The sequence below is a fragment of the Drosophila suzukii genome, unplaced genomic scaffold, assembly GCF_043229965.1.
Source record: "Drosophila suzukii unplaced genomic scaffold, CBGP_Dsuzu_IsoJpt1.0 scf_11, whole genome shotgun sequence".
Taxonomy (NCBI): domain Eukaryota; kingdom Metazoa; phylum Arthropoda; class Insecta; order Diptera; family Drosophilidae; genus Drosophila; species Drosophila suzukii.
The window spans coordinates 1,579,083-1,597,687 of record NW_027255898.1 but is presented as its reverse complement, the minus strand read 5'-3'; the positions used below and the strand labels follow the sequence as shown (position 1 = coordinate 1,597,687).

Below are 18,605 nucleotides of genomic sequence, written 5' to 3'. Positions count from 1 at the left end.
AATTTATGTTCCGATAACATACAGTTCTGGCAATAACTCCATAATTCTGCCAGCAAGATCCCAAGTTGTCCGAAAAATTAAAATAGATTCAATTGAAGACAGTGTGTTGATTCCAAACCAAGAAATTGAGCATGATAGCAAATACCATAGCATCCCCTGAAAATGCATTCATTAGACTACTTAACACAACAAATACAGATAAAGTAGTTAGCATTAATAAATTAAATTATGAATCACTTTCGAACTACGACGTAGTTCAATCAAGCAAAGAAAATAGAGAAAAGTTTGTATTATCTCCACTTTTCAAAAATTTTCCTCCACAATTCCGGATACAACTGTCAACCCTATGCACACAGTATAGCGATGTATTTGGATTGGAAACCGAATCGTTAAGTACAAATAATTTTTATAAACAAAAGCTGAGATTGAAGGATGAAGAACCGGTTTATATCAAAAACTACAGAAGTCCTCACAGTCAAAAAGACGAAATTCAAGCCCAGGTACAAAAATTAATAAAAGATAAAATTGTGGAACCATCTGTATCTGCATATAACAGCCCACTCCTATTAGTTCCGAAAAAGTCCATCCCGGGCTCAGATATAAAGAAATCTCGATTAGTAATTGACTATCGTCAGATCAATAAAAAATTATTGTCTGATACGTTCCCACTACCCAGAATTGATGACATTTTAGACCAACTAGGTAGAGCAAAATATTTTGACATGATGACATTTTAGACCAACTAGGTAGAGCAAAATTTTTTTCATGTCTCGACTTAATCTCAGGTTTTTTACCAAATCGAGCTGGAAAAAAGCTCTAGAGATATAACGTCCTTCTCGACAAGCAATGGTTCGTATTTCCTCAAGCGATTACCATTCGGCTTAAAAATAGCGCCAAACTCTTTTCAGAGGATGATGACTATAGCATTCTCTGGACTAGATCCTTCTCAAGCATTCCTTTACATGGATGATCTAATAGTAATTGGTTGTTCCGAAAAATATATGCTTAAAAACTTAACAGACGTTTTTGAGAAATGTAGGAAATACAACCTGAAGTTACATCCTGAAAAATGCTAATTTTTTACATACATAAATGCATTGATAAAGGAATCTTGCCCGACGACAAAAAATACGACGTCATAAAAAATTATTCAGTCCCACACGATGCGGACAGCGCTAGAAGATTTGTTGCATTCTGCAATTATTACAGACGTTTTATTAAAAACTTTGCCGACTATTCTCGTCATATAACTAAGTTATGCCAAAAAAATGTAAAATTTGAATGGACGGCTTTAATAGAACCAACATTGTTACAATACCCAGATTTCAGTAAAGAATTTTACATAATAACAGATGCTAGTAAGCAAGCTTGTGGAGCAGTTTTAACGCAAAACAAAAATGGACTTCAACTCCCAGTTGCATACGCATCAAGATCGTTTACAAAGGGTGAAAGTAACAAAAGTACAACGGAACAAGAACTTATAGCAATTCATTGGGCAATAACACACTTCAGACCATATACCTATTTTCCTTGATAAATCCGAGTTCCAAACTCACGCGAATAAGGATTGAATTAGAAGAGTAAAACTTCACTGTATAATATCTAAAGGGTAAAGACAATTACGTAGCAGATGCGTTATCGAGAATAACCAGCGAAGAGCTAAAAGACATTACCAGAAATACAAATAGTCACTATAAGATATCAAAGTAGACAGAAATCCTGCGCAGGAGAAAAAGAAATAGAGTTGCCTAGGCAATCTATAGAAAAAGCTTCAAAGCCCTATGTATAAGGAGTCATCAATAATGACGAAGTACATAAAGTAGTGACCTTGCACGTAAATAATATGACCTATTTCTTCAAACATGGAATACAAATTACTGCAAGACATAACGTTAGCGACTTATTTACCAATGGAATTCTTGACTTATGTCAGTTCTTCCAAAGGCTTGAAATGCAAAAGAGACAACACAAAGACTCCTATGACAATCACAGACATTCCAATAAATGCTTTCGACAGAGTGATAATAGACACAATTGGTCCACTACCAAAATTAGATAATGGTAACGAATATGCAGTCACACTTATATGTGATCTAACAAAATATTTAGTTGCCATTCCAATTGCCAATAAAAGTGCAAGTACTGTCGCAAAAGCTATTTTCGAATCTTTTATATTAAGGTACGGTCCAATTAAGACATTCACTTCGGACATGGGAACCGAATATAAAAATTGAATCATAAACGACGCAAATATTTAAAAATTAAAAATATAACTTCTACAGCACACCACCATCAGACAGTTGGAACAGTAGAAAGAAGTTACAGAACATTTAACGAATACATACGCTCATACATATCGATTGATAAAAATGATTGGGACGTGTGGTTAAAATATTTCGTAAACTGTTTCAACACTACACCCTCAATGGCACATGATTACTGTCCATATGAGTTAGTTTTTGGAAAAACATAGAAATTGCCAAAACAATTAAATATCATAAAAAACATAGAGCCTATAGAGAGAGTAAATATAGATTAGAAATATCACATAAAAGACCTAGAATTATGATAGAGGAAAATAAAAGGAAAAACAAAGAATTTTATAACCTTACAGTCGTAATGACATAGATATATCTATAGGAGATTAAGTTTTATTGAAAAATGAAACAGGACATAAGCTAGAATCTTAATATACTGGACCATATACGGTAGAAAGTTTAGAAGAGAACGAAAATATAATAATTTCAAACAATTAAAATAAGAAGCAAACAGTACATAAAGATAGACTAAAAACTTTTATTTCATATCACTTCATTACTCTTCCAAATATTTTAAGTATGGCCATACATAGCAGTAAAAACATAATTACAAAAAAAAACACTAACTATTAAAATGCATAAATTTATATATATATATTCTTATATCCAAATCAATATACTAAGAAAATAACTCCATTTAATTGCGATATTTTTCTAAAGGAGAGAGATGTAGTATGTTCACATGTTGAACGCACACTGCATCAGTGTTTCACATTAATATTATTACATATACATTGTAGCACTTAGTGCCCTGGGACTGGGCTGGGATTGGACAGTGCTGAGTCTGCATGCTTGACATGCGCGACCGCTCTGTCACCAAGTGAACATAAGACCTTCCCTCCGCCGCGGCGACTCTTCGCCAGCGGCTACTAATACGGCGTCTCTGGCGGCGCAGCTACACTCTCAGTAGCTGTACGAAGAATTGTAATAGCCTTAAGAATTCATTGAGTAAAGACAACTCTAAGCAAAAGGTTGACGTGCAAATCTAAACTGAAACAACATATTCAAATTGGGATAATAACTATCACACCCTAATGTGAAACACACATTAAGGGCGGGGTTTGTGCTCCTAACAATGCATACATTATTGACATTTTTTAAAAGTAACTCCAAATCAATAAAATAATTTTTAATAAATAATTTTAAAGTTGAGACTAGATGTGTAAGGACAAACAAGAAAACAAAATTAACAAAATGAAATTTCATGAGGAAATTGACCAATTTATTGAACAACTTTAAGGACAGATAATTGGTCACCATTTTCAATACCTTCCAAACACAAAAACTAAGTTCATGAATCGAGGTGGACATGATCTACGAATTATGGTGAACAATTTACATTTTGTAATCCAAAAATGACGTCGCACGCAATTCCAAAATAAATTAATAAAATAATATTTTTACATTTTTACAAATAATATGCTACAAAATAAACTTCTGACTTTTTGTTTCGAGTAAAAATTACAGGTACAGAGAAAATATTTCCTTGACTGAGATATGTCGGCTACTTGGGAGTTGTAGCGCGGTCGTGATTTCAACTCCTATTATGGGACGTAATAGAGCTAGCAGTCAGCCGTGAGGTCGTTGGCGTGAGGCCCATGATCTTGTCAATGAGCGTGCGCCTTTAGACTAGTACAGAGAATGGAAAATATTTCCTTGACTGAGATATGTCGGCTGCTTGCAAGTTGTAGCGCGGTCGTGATTTCAACTCCTATTATGGGACGTAATAGAGCTAGCAGTGAGCCGTGAGGTCGTTGGCGTGAGGCCCATGATCTTGTCAATGAGCGTGCGCCTTTAGACTTGTCCATGTGAGGTCGTTGGCGTGAGGCCCGTGATCTTGTCAATGAGCGTGCGCCTTGCGGCTACTAATGTTAATGTTAAAGCTACAATTCAAAGATCTCGTAATTAAAGGTCATGCCAAAGAGCGCGTCCGTCTGTCCGTCCGTAGTTATGAACGCTGAGATCTCGGAAACTATAAGAGCTAGGCTATTGCGATTTTGGCATGCAGATTCCTGAGCTTCTTATGCAGCGCAAGTTTGTTTCACCAATGTGCCACGCCCACTCTAACGCCCACAAACCGCCCAAAACTATGGCTCCTACAGTTTTGATGCTAGAATACAAATTTTAACTAAAATATATTGTCCTTACCAATACCTATCGATTTACCCAAAAAAAGTTTGCCACGCCCACTTTAACGGGGAAGGGGCGGGGTCCATCGAAATAAAATATGTGTAAGTATATGTATGACTAAGAGAAGCTTACTGCTTTCCGATGTTGCTGTACGAATAGGTTCCATATGCGAAGTCCAGAAACGCATCATTCCCTCATGGCTGGCTGTAACCCACATACCAGAAGTTTCTGGCGAATCCTCTCCGCCAAAGGAGAAGTTAACAGTCTCGGTCACTTCATCAATGGGTACTTGATCCGATTTAGCTTTAAGAAGCGCCAAGCAACATATAGCTGACCGGTGTTCCGATTTTCTCACCATTGGAGGCCCTGAGATGGGTAATATTAAAGACTCCTTTTGGCTGCTAGGATCCTCTTCTTGAAAGCCGAAAATTAAATAAGAAACAAACTCATTCCAATCGACTTTAAAATCTCGATTCTGATTGATCTTTAAGAAGAGCCGTGTGTACATAGAATCATTGAATGTGATGTCCAGATCTTCGAGCATGATACGTAAATCGTCAATGCCAACTTGGCGTTCGGTAGCATTAAGAAAAGCGCCATGAAGTTTCTCGAGTTGATCTTTTGATATGCATTTGTGCAAGCGCTCCGACTGCTCTTCGGCTAAATGACTTTGTGTGGAAGAAATTGTTTGGTACTCAACAGCGCTTTTGGTATTAACACTCGCGTTAAATATTACTGACATATTGCTATTTATGTATAAGAACCACACGAAAGTCGAGTGTTAAACTGTACGAAAAAATTTACGACAATTTATGACATATTTTAATTGTAAAGCCTACTGCCATCAAAAGTATACATTAAACAATCAGAACCATCTTGATGAAAATAGCTATTTTTTAAGTTTTGTTAGAATAAAAACATTTATCAAGAAAATATAGAGATTCAGTTGTCAACGTATATGACAAATTAGAAAGTTAAACAAATCGTAATAAATATTTTTTTTAATTTTTACTAATTATGGTTTATTACCGAACTGAAAATAACAGTTAACTTAACTTAACAAAATTAAAAAAAACAATGTTATGCAAAATATTTATATTCACAAGATCTGAAAACTACAAAGTTGGAGCTGTTGGGGAAGGTGGGTATAAATGGCCAAGGTTAATAGGTTTATTCTTACTGAAAATGTGCGTCGTATAACATATCATTCGTTAAAATCTGATGGTTTGACGAAAACTTTTGTTCCTTCATTTGTTTATAGGCGTCAACTAAACGATAGGATCCTAAACGATATTTTAGTCTTATATCAGCTTGATATAAAGTTTGTTCTACGATATTTGGAAAACCCCATTTGTTTGCGTACAATCATTAAAAACGAGGTTGAACGCTATAGTAGAGTGACTCGACTATCAAATACCCTTTACTCAGCTAAAGAGAGCAAAATGGATACGGAGATCTACAAGCAGCAAAGCGAGGTTGGATACGGAGATCTACAAGCAGCAAAGCGAGGTTGTAATGCGCCCCACCCGGCTCCCAATAAATGGTTTTGCGCTGTTTGAAGGCTGTAATGTTAGACTGTTGTAGATATTTTCTAGATCATACACAGTGTGCGTCGGTAATGGTTTTTTGGTCTTCGCACAATTCACTCTATCGTTTTGAATTAAAACAAGGATGAAAGCTATAGTCGAGTACCTCGACTATTAGCTACCCGTTACTCAGCTAAAGGGACCAAAGGGAAATGGAGATAAGCAAGCAGCAAAGTGAGATTAAAATCCGCCACCTACAGGTGGTAGATTCTTTTTTGGATCAATTGATAGGTATTGACGAGACCAATACATTTCAGTTAACATTTTTTATCTAGCATGAAAATTGTGGGCGCCCCAGGTTTGGGCGGTTTTTGGGCGTTAGAGTGGGCGTGAGGAGTTGAAGAACTCCCCACAAATAGAAGCAGCAACAGATGGCGTACCAGATACGCGGCGAGTTGGCGTAGTAACGGAGCGGCGAGGAGAGTTTGGAGACTTGTATGGAGAACGAGAGAGTTTAAAGACGTAGGATGGAGAGCGAGAGAGTTTGGAGACCAAGGATGGAGAACGCGAGAGTTTGGAGACCAAGGATGCAAAGCGAGAGAGTTTGGAGACCAATGATGGAGATCGAGAGATAATGAAGTCTTCGCGGGAAAGCCAAGAGTGCCGTGTGCAAAAGCGGATAACGGGACTCCCCCGGACTTTGGACTCTCCCGTGAACTTTGGACCGGGAGAAGAAGTGCCACATCTCGGCTGTGAAGCGGCACACAGGCGTGCCACAAGCATCACGGGAATCAGCGGGACGGTAGCAGTGGGCGGAGCATCGATCGGAAGCGGTACGTGAAAAACAAGAGGGTCAACTAGGAGTCACGCACTTTGGACCCGGAGAGATCCAGCGGGCCATGCGCAAAAGGGAAATAACGGTTCCTATATAAGGCCGCAGAGCGCTGGCAGCTGGATCATTCGATGAAAAGGAGTCAAACCGTCAAGATCAATCAGATACCAAAGTGAACAATCAAACAACCAGATAATCTACAAGGGAGCAACAGCAAGTCGAGTCGGCGGAGAAGCAGCGCCGTGGGAGCCTACGAGGAGCAAGATTGCTACGTCGAGACGTTCGGGATTGGGATACCAGGAATCTCCGAATTGAGACGCAGGTAGCTGAGGTCCAGAGGGCATCACACGGCGGTTGACCTAAGGCGGTCGGTTAATCCTATCCACAAAGTCCTGAGAGAGTATAGCAAGCCACAAGGGAGAGCGGTCGATCGGTACGGTCTCGAGTGGTGAGGCTAGGGTGGAACGTTCGTTTACACTAGGAGCAGCTTCCTGGCGTTCCCCCAGTGGGACCATCCGGGACAGAGCAAGGGACAGGCGGCGGTGTGTCGAAAGGAGTGAGCCTAGAGAGCACAGTTTCTGTTCACCCTAGTCTGAGAAAGGTGACGCTTCCCTAAGCCCGTACGGCTGATCCCCCTCGCGAGTCCGTGTCGTTACCAGCAGTTACCAAGTCACGCGTGAAGAGAGAGCAGCGAGTGAGCATCTTCAGGGAGCTGCGAGGATCTTCAAGGAGCAACAGGACTGGATCACCAAGTCGTTAAGGCGAGAGGTCGTCGAACCGATCAGGACCGTCGGAGGTACCGAAGGCGACAAGCGACGAGGCAAGGCCAACCAAGCTACGAACCCGAGAATTCTGTGCTTTCTCACTGAGCTACTGGGCGGTCACGTTAATATAAATTTGGTGGGACGAACACGCAATATACTGGCTAGCCGCACGAATCTAATGGCGAGCAGACCACAAAAATCAGTTCGTTACATCTGGCGCCCAACGTGGGGCAAAACTCCGCTGTGTGTTGCCATCCACTCCGGTAAGAACCACACTTGAACTGGTGTCCTCAAGGGGTTCAGGTTTAATTTCCCGCTGAATATTCCCGAATTCGATGGACAAGGGCTTCTTGATGATATTCTCCTTTTGTTTTAGCTTGCGAGCCTTCGCCAAAACCCGTTCTAAATCGTCATCCTCTGTTTCCACTTTAACTTCAGTTTTAATCACTTCCATCTCTTCATTCTCGCGTCGATACCGTCCACCACGACTACCAAAGTTAGAAGTTCCCGCCTCCACCAAGGGCTCAAGATCGGCGGCTTTTAGTTTTTGGCGAAGCTAAGAAGCCAAAGAAAAAGGTTATTCTTTGGCTTCTTAAATTTAACCAATTCTTCTGTACTGTATGTGTCCGATGCTAGCTGCAAGTTGGTATCCTCCAAAGTTTCCAAACGCTTGCCGGTTAATTTGGTTTTAGTCTCCAGAAGCTTGCGTCTGTGCTCCCGCTCCTCATCCATACTCTCGCCAATCACGAAGTTCTTTCGCTTCTTCGGCTGGTCCTCAATTTCATCATCATACTTCTCCAGCACCGAACGCTCTATGGGATTATCCAATTCATCGTACTGCTCCTCATACTCATTCTATCCAAAACTGAGCGGATTATGCTTCTTATTGGCCACATTCTTCTTGTAGCGCTCGTCGTCGACCATGTTGACATTGACTAGAGTATCACCTCCTCGTGTGACTTGTGGTCACACCGGCGTCGTTTATAAAATAATTTTGAAATTTTCTCTATTTTGTTGAAAAAAATAAAAAAATGGGTTCCTCGTCGTCCGGAAAGAAGCAAGAAGGACAAGAAAAATCAGCATCGGTCGCGCTCGCCGGAGCGCCAGCGGCGGACGACCGAAGACGAGGATGTGACCCTCGACCTCACGGACGACTCGTCGTCGCGTCACAGACACCACAAGCACAAGAAGCACAAGGAACACAAGGAACATGAGGAACACCGCCACAAGCACCACAAGCGCAAGGAGCGCGAGCGGCCCAGCGAGGTCATAGGTCATCTCCCTGGATGAACCGGACTCGGATAGTGTTCCGCTGCTTGAGCAGATTGTTCCGATTGCGTGGAGATTCCGGTGCAGGAGCAGGCCAAGCAGGTGAGGGATGCCAGGGAGACCTCCAATCGCGACAAAGAGCGGGAGTCTGGACGACAGCGTGAACTTAATGAGCGGGAACGTGAGCGGGAACGTGAGAGGGATCGGGAGAAGGATCGCGAAAGGGAGCGGGAGAAGGAGCGCCTCAGGGAGCGGGAGGAACGCGAAAGGGAGCGTGAAAAGGAACGTCTCAAGGAGCGCGATAAGTAGGGGCTTAAAGAGCGTGAAAGGGAGCGGGAACGCCAACGAGAACGGGAGCTCACCGCTCCCCCACCGCTACAAATCTCCAGGCATGCCGAATACGATTCCCGGCGAGAGCGCGAGGTTAAGAGGTAGCGGGAGGCTCGCACGCGATCGGGCAGAGAACGCGAACGGGAACGCAAACGGGAACGCTCACGATCTCAGTCTCCATCGCAGGCATCGTGCAAACCAGCCGCCAGGGAACGCGAGCCTTCTTCACGTTCCTTCTCGCCCATACCTGAGAATGGAGCCGGCGATGTCCTTTCCATTACGGAAACCAACAAGCTTCGCGCCAAGCTGGGCCTAAAGCCACTCGAAGTCGACAGTGGCCCAAGCAAGCTGGCGCCGCCTGCAGCAAATAGTAGCCAGGCTGAGAACAAGAAATCGTCTGGCGAGGCCGATCTCTCATCGTACAAAGATGAATGGGGCGAGTTCTTGCACAAGCCGGCCGACAACCTTAAGGAGAAAATGCAGGCAGATAAGCTGCTCGAGAAGCTCAAGCAGCGCAAGGAAAAGCGTTTTTTGGAGGAGCGCCTGGCTCGCATAAAAACGATGGGGGAATCTGACGAAGATACGGATAATGTATACAAGTGGGTGGACAAGAACAAGCGAGTGGTCAACAAACGCGAAGAAGCCAAGCGCAAGGCCAAAGAGCTGGAGGAGCTGGATGAGGTCTTTGGTGTTTCGGAGCTGCTCGAGAAAGAGAAAACCAAAGCCCGTCAGCGTGCCTATGGCGATAACATAACGGTTATCCTAACACTCAAGGATCAAGATGTGCTTAACGAGGAGGATGACCAGCGCTGTAGAAACTCAACGGAGTTAAGAGCGTCGTGGGAGCATCGAGGGAGCATCGAGGGAGCGCCGCGGGAATCACAAGGACTCGAACGCTAGGATGAGCAAGGAAACGCCGGAGAGTAGGAACAAGTTTTAAATGTTTCCCGAAGTAAGGGGGGAATGTGAGGAGTTGAATAACTCCCCACAAATAGAAGAAGCAACAGATGGCGGGCCGCTTACCAGATACGCGGCAAATTCGCGTAGTAACGGAGCGGCGAGGAGAGTTTGGAGACTTCGATGGAGAACGAGAGAGTTTAAAGACAAAGGATGGAGAGCGAGAGAGTTTGGAGACCAAGGATAGAGAACGAGAGAGTTTGGAGACCAAGGATGCAAAGCGAGAGAGTTTGGAGACCAAGGATGGAGATCGAGAGATAATGGAGTCTTCGCGGGCAAGCCAAGAGTGCCGTGTGCAAAATCGGATAACGGGACTCCCCCGGACTTTGGACTCTCCCGTGAACTTTGGACCGGGAGAAGAAGTGCCACATCTCGGCAGTGGAGCGGCACACAGGCGTGCCACAAGCATCACGGGTTCCTGGAGGCCCTATATAAGGACGCAGAGCTCTGGCAGCTGGATCAGTCCATCAAAAGGAGTCAAACCGTCAAGATCAATCAGATACCAAAGTGAACAATCAAACAAGCAGATAATCTACAAGGGAGCAACAGCAAGTCGAGTCGGCGGAAAAGCAGCGCCGTGGGAGCCTACGAGGGGCAAGATTGCTACGTCGAGACGTTCGGGATTGGGATACCAGGAATCTCCGAATTGAGACGCAGGTAGCTGAGGTCCAGAGGGCATCACACGGCTAGGTCAAGGCGGTCGATTAATCCTATCCACAAAGTCCTGGCGTTACGCCTGGAGAGATTATAACAAGCCAGAAGGGAGAGCGGTCGATCGGTACGGTCTCGAGTGGAATTGTCCAGGAGAGCCCTACGGATTCGACTTGCAAAGTTCGGAGCGGCGTGCCCAAACCCCAAATATAACAAGCCAGAAGGGAGAGCGGTCGATCGGTTCGGCCTCGAGTAGAATTGACCAGGAGAGCCCTACGGATTCGACTTGCGAGGACCCGGAGCAACGTGCCCGAACTCCGAGCACCAAAAGCCACGCGGAAACGTCTCGGACCAAAAGCAAAAGGGTGAGGCTAGGGTGGAACGTTCGTTTACACTAGGAGGGGAAGCAAAGTAAAGCGCGAGGCAGCTTCCTGGCGTTCCGCCTTGACAGTCCGCGCGGGCTGAGCAGAAACCCCAGTGGGACCATCCGGGACAGAGCAAGGGACAGGCGGCGGTGTGTCGAAAGGAGTGATCCTGGAGAGCACAGCTTCTGCTCACCCTAGTCTGAGAACGGTGACGCTTCCCTAAGCTTCCCTAAGTCCGAGTCGTTACCAGCAGTTGCCAAGTCACGCGTGAGGAGCGAGCAGCCAGTGAGCATCTTCATGGAGCTGCTAGGATCTTCAGGGAGCTGTAGGACTGGAGCACCGAGTCGTCAAGGCGAGAGGTCGTCGAATCGATCAGGACCGTCGGAAGTACCGAAGGCGACAAGCAACGAGGCAAGGCCAAGCTACCAAGACATTTGTAATAATATACCCGCAATAAACCCACTACGAACCCGAGAATTCTGTGCTTTCTCACTGAGCTACTGGGCGGTCACGTTAATATAAATTTGTTGGGACGAACACACAATATACTGAGAAATCAGTTCGTTACATTTGGCGCCCAACGTGGGGCAAAACTGCGCTGTGGCGTTTAATACGATGTTGCCATCCACTCTGGTAAGAACCACACCATAACTGGTGTCCTCAACGGGTTCAGGTTTAATTTCCCGCTGAATATCCTCGAAATCGATGGGCAAGGGCTTCTTGATGATATTCTCCTTTTGTTTTAGCTTGCGAGCCTTCGCAAAAACGCGTTCTAAATCTTCATCCTCTGCTTCCCCTTTAACTTCAGTTTTAATCTTTTCTGTTCGTACCCAAAGGTAGTCAACATGACCACACCCAACAAATCAAGCAGAAACAAAGTTGGGAACAGTACAAGGCGCTCAGTACCACCCACTGCATATGAGAATTGCTGATCAGCATATTATATGTCTTACTAACTCATATTCTCACCGACTCAACGGTACACTGACGCGCCAATGCAGTCAGCACTTGTTGCAGTTTTAGCCGAGCCAACTTATTTAGCCAATTATAGCTTACACTAAGCTACCGTGTTCCAAGTAGTATATAAGCAGGTATCAAATGAAGAATAAATCAGTTATCAACACACCTCGTAACTCCGCGGCTCTACTTTCCACCTCGAAGTATATGGCTCGTAATACGCTATCTCAACTAGCAGCTAACCACGTTAGCTCTACCTCAGCGCAGTTCCGCATCGCCTGTGGTAACCATCGTTACCACTGCCGCGACGCGATCGTCCTGCCAGCAAAGCGTCCCCGTGCCATTGACAAGTGCTCATTACCCCCTTGTCCCGCGGTGTGACCCGGAAGTGTCTACTTCGGTTAGGCACTTATAACTTCCATCTCTTAATCCTCGTGATCACGATACAGTCCACCGCGACTACCAAAATTAGAAGTTCCCGCCTCCACCAAGGGCTCAAGATCGTCGGCTTTTAGTTTTGGCGAAGTTTCTTAACTTTTTTCTTTGGCTTCTTAAATTTAGCCAACTCTTCTGTACTGTATGTGTCCGATGCTAGCTGCAAGTTGGTATCCTCCATAGTCTCCAAACGCTTGCCGGCTAATTTGGTTTTAATCTCCAGAAGCTTGCGTCTGTGCTCCCGCTCCTCATCCATACTCTCGCCAATCACGAAGTTCTTTCGCTTCTTCGGCTGGCCCTCAAATTCATCATCATACTTCTCCAGCACCGAACGCTCTATGGGATTACCCAATTCATCGTACTGCTCCTCATACACATTGTATCCATAACTGACCGGATTCTGCTTCTTATTGGCCACATTCTTCTTGTAGCGCTCGTGTGACTTGTGGTCACACCGGCGTCGTTTATAAAATAATTGTGAAATTTTCTCCATTTTGTTGGAAAAAATAAAAAAATTGGTTCTTCGTCGTCCGGAAAGATGCACAAGAAGGACAATAAAATCGGCATCGGTCGCGCTCGCCAGAGCGCCAGTGGCGGACGACCGAAGACGAGGATGTGACCCTCGACCTCACGCACGACTCGTCGTCGCGTCACAGACACCACAAGTACAAGAAGCACAAGGAACATAAGGAACATCGCCACAAACACCACAAGCACAAGGAGCGCGAGCGGCCCAGCGAGGAATCGGACTCGGATAGTGTTCCGCTGCTGGAACAGATTGTTCCGATTGCGTGGAGGTTCCGGTGCAGGAGCAGGTGAGGGATGCCAGGGAGACCTCCAATCGCGACAAAGAGCGGGAGTCTGGTCGAAAGCGTGAACTTCATGAGCGGCTTGAAGAGCGTGAATGGTAGCGGGAACGCGAACGAGAACGAGAACGAGAACGGAAGCTCACCGCTCCACCACCGCCACAAATCTCCAGGCATGCCGAATACGATTCCCGGCGGAGAGAGAGCGGGAGGCTCGCAACCGATCGGGCAGAGAACGCGAACAGGAACGCGCAAGGCCAAAGAGCTGGAGGAGCTGGATGAGGCCTTTGGTGTTTCGGAGCTGCTCGAGAAAGAGAAAACCAAAGGCCGTCAGCGTGCCTATGGCGATAACAATCTAAAGGGCCTGCGAGTGGATCACGACATGGATGATTTCGGCGAAGGACGCACGGTTATCCTAATACTCAAGGATCAAGATGTGCTTAACGAGGAGGATGACCAGCGCTGTAGAAACTCAACGGAGTTAAGACCGTCGTGGAAGCATCGAGGAAGCAACGAGGGAGCGCCGCGGGAATCACAAGGACTCGAAGGCTAGGACAAGCAAGGAAACGCAGGAGAGTAGGAAGAAGTTTTAAATGTTTCCTGAAGTAAGGGGGAATCAGCAACAGATGGCGGGCCGCTTAGCAGATACGCGGCAAATTCGCGTAGTAACGGCGCGGCGAGGAGAGTTTGGAGACTTGGATGGAGAACGAGAGAGTTTAAAGACAAAGGATGGAGAGCGAGAGAGTTTGGAGACCAAGGATGGAGAACGAGAGAGTTTGGAGACCAAGGACTGAGAGCGAGAGAGTTTGGAGACCAAGGATGGAGATCGAGAGATAATGGAGTCTTCGCGGGCAAGCCAAGAGTGCCGTGTGCAAAAGCGGATAACGGGACTCCCCCGGACTTTGGACTCTCCCGTGAACTTTGGACCGGGAGAAGAAGTGCCACATCTCAGCAGTGGAGCGGCACACAGGCGTGCCACAAGCATCACGGGAATCAGCGGGACGGTAGCAGTGGGTGGAGCATCGATCGGAAGTGGTACGTGAAGGACAAGTGGGTCAACCATGAGAACTCGGAGTGGAAAGATCCAGAGTGCAAAAGGGAAGTAACGGTGCCTGGAGGCCCTATATAAGGCCGCAGAGCTCTGGCAGCTGGATCAGTCCATCAAAAGGAGTCAAACCGTCAAGGTCAATCAGATACCAAAGTGAACAATCAAACAAGCAGATAATCTACAAGGGAGCAACAGCAAGTCGAGCACGAGGGGCAAGATTGCTACGTCGAGACGTTCGGGATTGGGATACCAGGAATCTCCGAATTGAGACGCAGGTAGCTGAGGTCCAGAGGGCATCACACGGCTAGGTCAAGGCGGTCGATTAATCCTATCCACAAAGTCCTGGCGTTACGCCTGGAGAGATTATAACAAGCCAGAAGGGAGAGCGGTCGATCGGTACGGTCTCGAGTGGAATTGTCCAGGAGAGCCCTACGGATTCGACTTGCGAGGTCCCGGAGCGGCGTGGCCGAGCCCCGAGCACCTAAAGCCACTCGGAAACGTCCCGGACCAAAAGCAAAAAGGTGAGGCTAGGGAGGAACGAAGTAAAGCGCGAGGCAGCTTCCTGGCGTTCCGCCTTGACTGTCCGCGCGGGCTGAGCAGAAAACCCACTGTGACCATCCGGGACAGAGCAAGGGACAGGCGGGGGTGCGTCGAAAGGACTGATCCTGGAGAGCACAGCTTCTGTTCACCCTAGTCTGAGAACGGTGACGCTTCCCTAAGCCCGTACGGCTGATCCCCCTCGCAAATCCGAGTCGTTACCAGCAGTTACCAAGTCACGCGTGAGGAGCGAGCAGACAGTGAGCATCTTCAGGGAGCTGCGAGGATCTTCAGGGAGCTACAAAACTGGAGCACGGAGTCGTTAAGGCGAGAGGTCGTCGAATCGATAAAGACCGTCGAAAGTACCGAAGGCGGCAAGCGACAAGACAAGGCCAACCAAGCTATCAAGACATTTGCAATAATATACCCGCAATAAACCCACTACGAACCCGAGAATTCTGTGCTTTCTCACTGAGCTACTGGGCGGTCACCTTAATATAAATTCGGTGGGACGAACACACAGTGTACTAAGCTAGCCGCACGAATCTCGCAGCGAGCAGACCACAAAAATCAGTTCGTTACAAAACTTGCGCTGCGTACAAGGCTACGGAATCTATGTCTGAAATCCCAATTCTCTATCTTTGATAGTTTCCGAGATATCCAAGTTCATACCTACGATTTTTTTAAGCTTGTGGGCGATTTGTGGGCGTTAAAGTGGGCGTCACAAACTTTTTTTTGGGTCGATCGATAAGTATTGATAAGAACAATTCATTTCAGTCATAATTTTTACTTTAGCATCAAAACTATAGGTGCCACAGTTTTGGGCGTTTTGTGGGCGTTAAAGTGGGCGTGGCACGAAAACTTGCGCTGCGTAAGAAGCTCAGAAATCTGAATTTTAAATCTCAATAGCCTAGCTCTTATAGTTTCCGAGATCTCAGCGTTCATCCGGACGGACAGACGGACATGGCTAGATCGACTCGGTTATTGATCCTGATCAAGAATATACATACTTTGTGTGGTCGAAAACGCTTCCTTCTGCCTGTTACATACTTTCCAACGAATCTAGTATACCCTTTTACTTTACGAGTAACGGGTATAACAATGCATAACTTCGTGTTCTGCTCTGAGTTTGTTGACTGATTCTTAGTTCTATTACAATTCTATTACAGAGTGTAAAGAGAGAGAGAGCAGAGGTCAGCGCTTATATATAAACGTATATATATATATATATAGTGACATATCCATAACACAACATACTCCTATGTACATGTCCACACACCCACACATACATGCTCACATTACGGAGTCACCCTCCAGACACCCTCTAAGAAAAAAGAATCCAAATTTAACTGTCAGCAAGCCAATGGAAAATTACCAAACTATAAGCAAGCCAGAGGAAAGTTACCATGAAACAAAAAAAAACAAGACTAAACAATTAGAACGAGCCACTGTTCAGACTATCGGCACGTTCCCACAATTCAGAATGCTCAGATTTCGGGACCCAAGTCTGGAGTCCAAAGTCCAAATTCAAAGACATATTGACATGTACAGATTTTAAAGAAACAATGAAAAGACATAAGAAGCTTTTACATCCAGAAATTGAAAAAACTACTACTACTAGAGAAAAATATTACATTCCTGATTATCAAAAATTAAAATTCTAAATTTGTAAGATTGCTACAACAGAACACAGAAATGCTAAACTGACATTTTTTACCATGTATCGTATATTCAAAATTTGCTACTCTAGTAGAATCACAGGTAGAGATTGGTTAGAAGCCGAAAGAGCTTTAATGAAAGTATTCAATGAAATTGGAATCCACAAGAAATTCAAGCAGATACATTTTCAGCATTTATGTGCGTAGCCTTACACAATTGGTTTAATTCGGAAGGAGTACAAATTCAAGTAAGTACAAGTAAAAACGGTTTTTCATAAAACCATAAATGAAAAATTAAAAACTATGTGAAGCGAATCAGACATTGAAAACAGATATACTAAGTTCGAATTAATTCTTGACATATACAATCACAAAACAAAACATAATGCTACATATCACATACCAGCTGACATATTTATGTATGCAGGAACAACTCGGTGAAAACAGTAATTTTCTCTATAATATTTGCATATGTTATTCAACTGACAGTTGGACAAAGTATTGAAATAAATCCCATAAAGGCACAAAATGGGTATCTTGTATTTAAAACAGGATCAATAGAAATCCCAACTAATTATGAATACCATTCCTTAAGTGCAAATATAACAAAAACCGAGCAAACATTTGAAAATTTAAAATTTAAAGAAAAAGTTTCGGCTCTATCTTCGTCGCTGCGGACCCAGCTGCCAGATGAATTTCTTATCGGAGTGGCTGTTTAAATTGGATTTTAGGTGAGCCCTCCACAGAGGATGTTTTGTACTGGTTGGCGAAAGTTTTTTAATGTACCGCAGCTGTGCATTTTCTGTTTCTTGCTTTAGAGCTCAATTTAGTGTGCGAGTGCCTTTCTCAAGACGTTGTTTTGATGACGGCGATCTGATGGTTTGCCAGGCACGTCGCAGGCGCCTCTTTTCTAGGACTAGTGGTTGGTTTGCACGTCCCTGCCTTGTGACATATACTTCTTCAAAAGCATCGGTAGAGCAGTCGGTGTCCACTGATCTGTAGTTTTTGGTGCTTTGAAGAAGAGTTATTAGCTCTGGCGAATAGTCTGACGACAGGTCCGAAAGCGCTTTGGCGCTTTTTATATCGCTGGGAATGTTTTTTATCACCGCAAAGTCTATTAGGTCTGGAACTTTTCTGGGGTCTGTTGGCCAGTATGAGGGGCTGCCAGGGGAAACATAGTCTAATTTGTTGTTCGGTTTTATGATTGCATTGTATAATGGCCTTCCTTTGTGAGTCACAAGGCGTGATCCCCAGTGCGTGTGTTTCGCATTATAGTCCCCTGAGCTATTAAGCGATCTCCAAACAAGTTGTAGAAGTCCTTGAAATGTCCTTCAGAAATTGTAAGGCGAGGCGGACAGTAGACAGCGGCTATGGTGAGGTTTCCGTTGTCTGACTGCACTTTGATAGACGTGGATTGTAAGTAATTAGTTGCAAATCTTTGATGAAAGTGGTGCTTGATGCGTTCCCTGATTAGGATGCCGGTTCCGCCGCGGGCTTTACCATCTGGATGGTCTGTGCGGTAGAAAGTGGAGCCTCTTATTTGGAAGTTGTATTTGTTTGTGAGGTGCGTCTCTACCTGTTCAGGCCCACTGTCCGGCGAATCTGGACCGGCCCCGCTGTCCAGCTGCACCGCTCTCTCGCTCACCAGCTCTCTCGCGCTCCCGCTCTCCTGCGCTGCTCCCAGCTCCAGTGGTTTTCTCCCCTACAGCTTAGACGCTTTCCGCCGCACCAGCAGCAAACCGCCGAAGCCCAGGGCAGCAGCCCGCCGACGCCGCCAGTTTCCCGGCGTCGTCTCCCACGCCATTCTACCAGCGCCGACGTACCCCGCTATCCCCCGGCGTACATTTAAAGCTTTTTGTCTTATTAATTGCCGGTCTGCAGTCAGACACTCAAAAATATAATTCGTTTGACTTTCTGTACGATTTGTTCAAACCCCAAGATTATATGCGACAACGGCAATTAACAAATTACTTCGCCATTTTATTTCTTCGATTTTCCATTTGCTACCTGCATTTGGCCGCT

General features: G+C 45.1%; 2 protein-coding genes and 1 pseudogene across 3 annotated transcripts in view; 2 read left to right on the top strand and 1 right to left on the bottom strand.

Moving 5' to 3' along the window:
• The window catches only part of WDY (WD repeat-containing protein WDY), a 411,740-nt gene extending 406,463 nt beyond the window's left edge, over positions 1 to 5,277 (bottom strand). For both annotated transcript variants that reach the window (XM_070998876.1, XM_070998875.1), the window contains exon 1: positions 4,581 to 5,277. In XM_070998876.1, coding sequence (XP_070854977.1) covers positions 4,581 to 5,190 — 610 coding nt within the window. In that variant the 5' untranslated portion in view covers positions 5,191 to 5,277. The remainder of the gene's footprint in view (positions 1 to 4,580) is intronic.
• Positions 5,278 to 8,601: 3,324 nt separating this feature from the next.
• On the top strand, positions 8,602 to 10,069 carry LOC139354634 (zinc finger CCCH domain-containing protein 13-like; annotated as a pseudogene).
• Positions 10,070 to 10,176: 107 nt separating this feature from the next.
• On the top strand, positions 10,177 to 11,309 carry LOC139354633 (splicing regulatory glutamine/lysine-rich protein 1-like). The gene is made up of 3 exons (XM_070998887.1): positions 10,177 to 10,610; positions 10,959 to 11,142; positions 11,229 to 11,309. Exons 1-3 carry the CDS (start codon positions 10,177 to 10,179, stop codon positions 11,307 to 11,309), a joined length of 699 nt encoding a protein of 232 aa, XP_070854988.1.
• Positions 11,310 to 18,605: the final 7,296 nt, after the last annotated feature.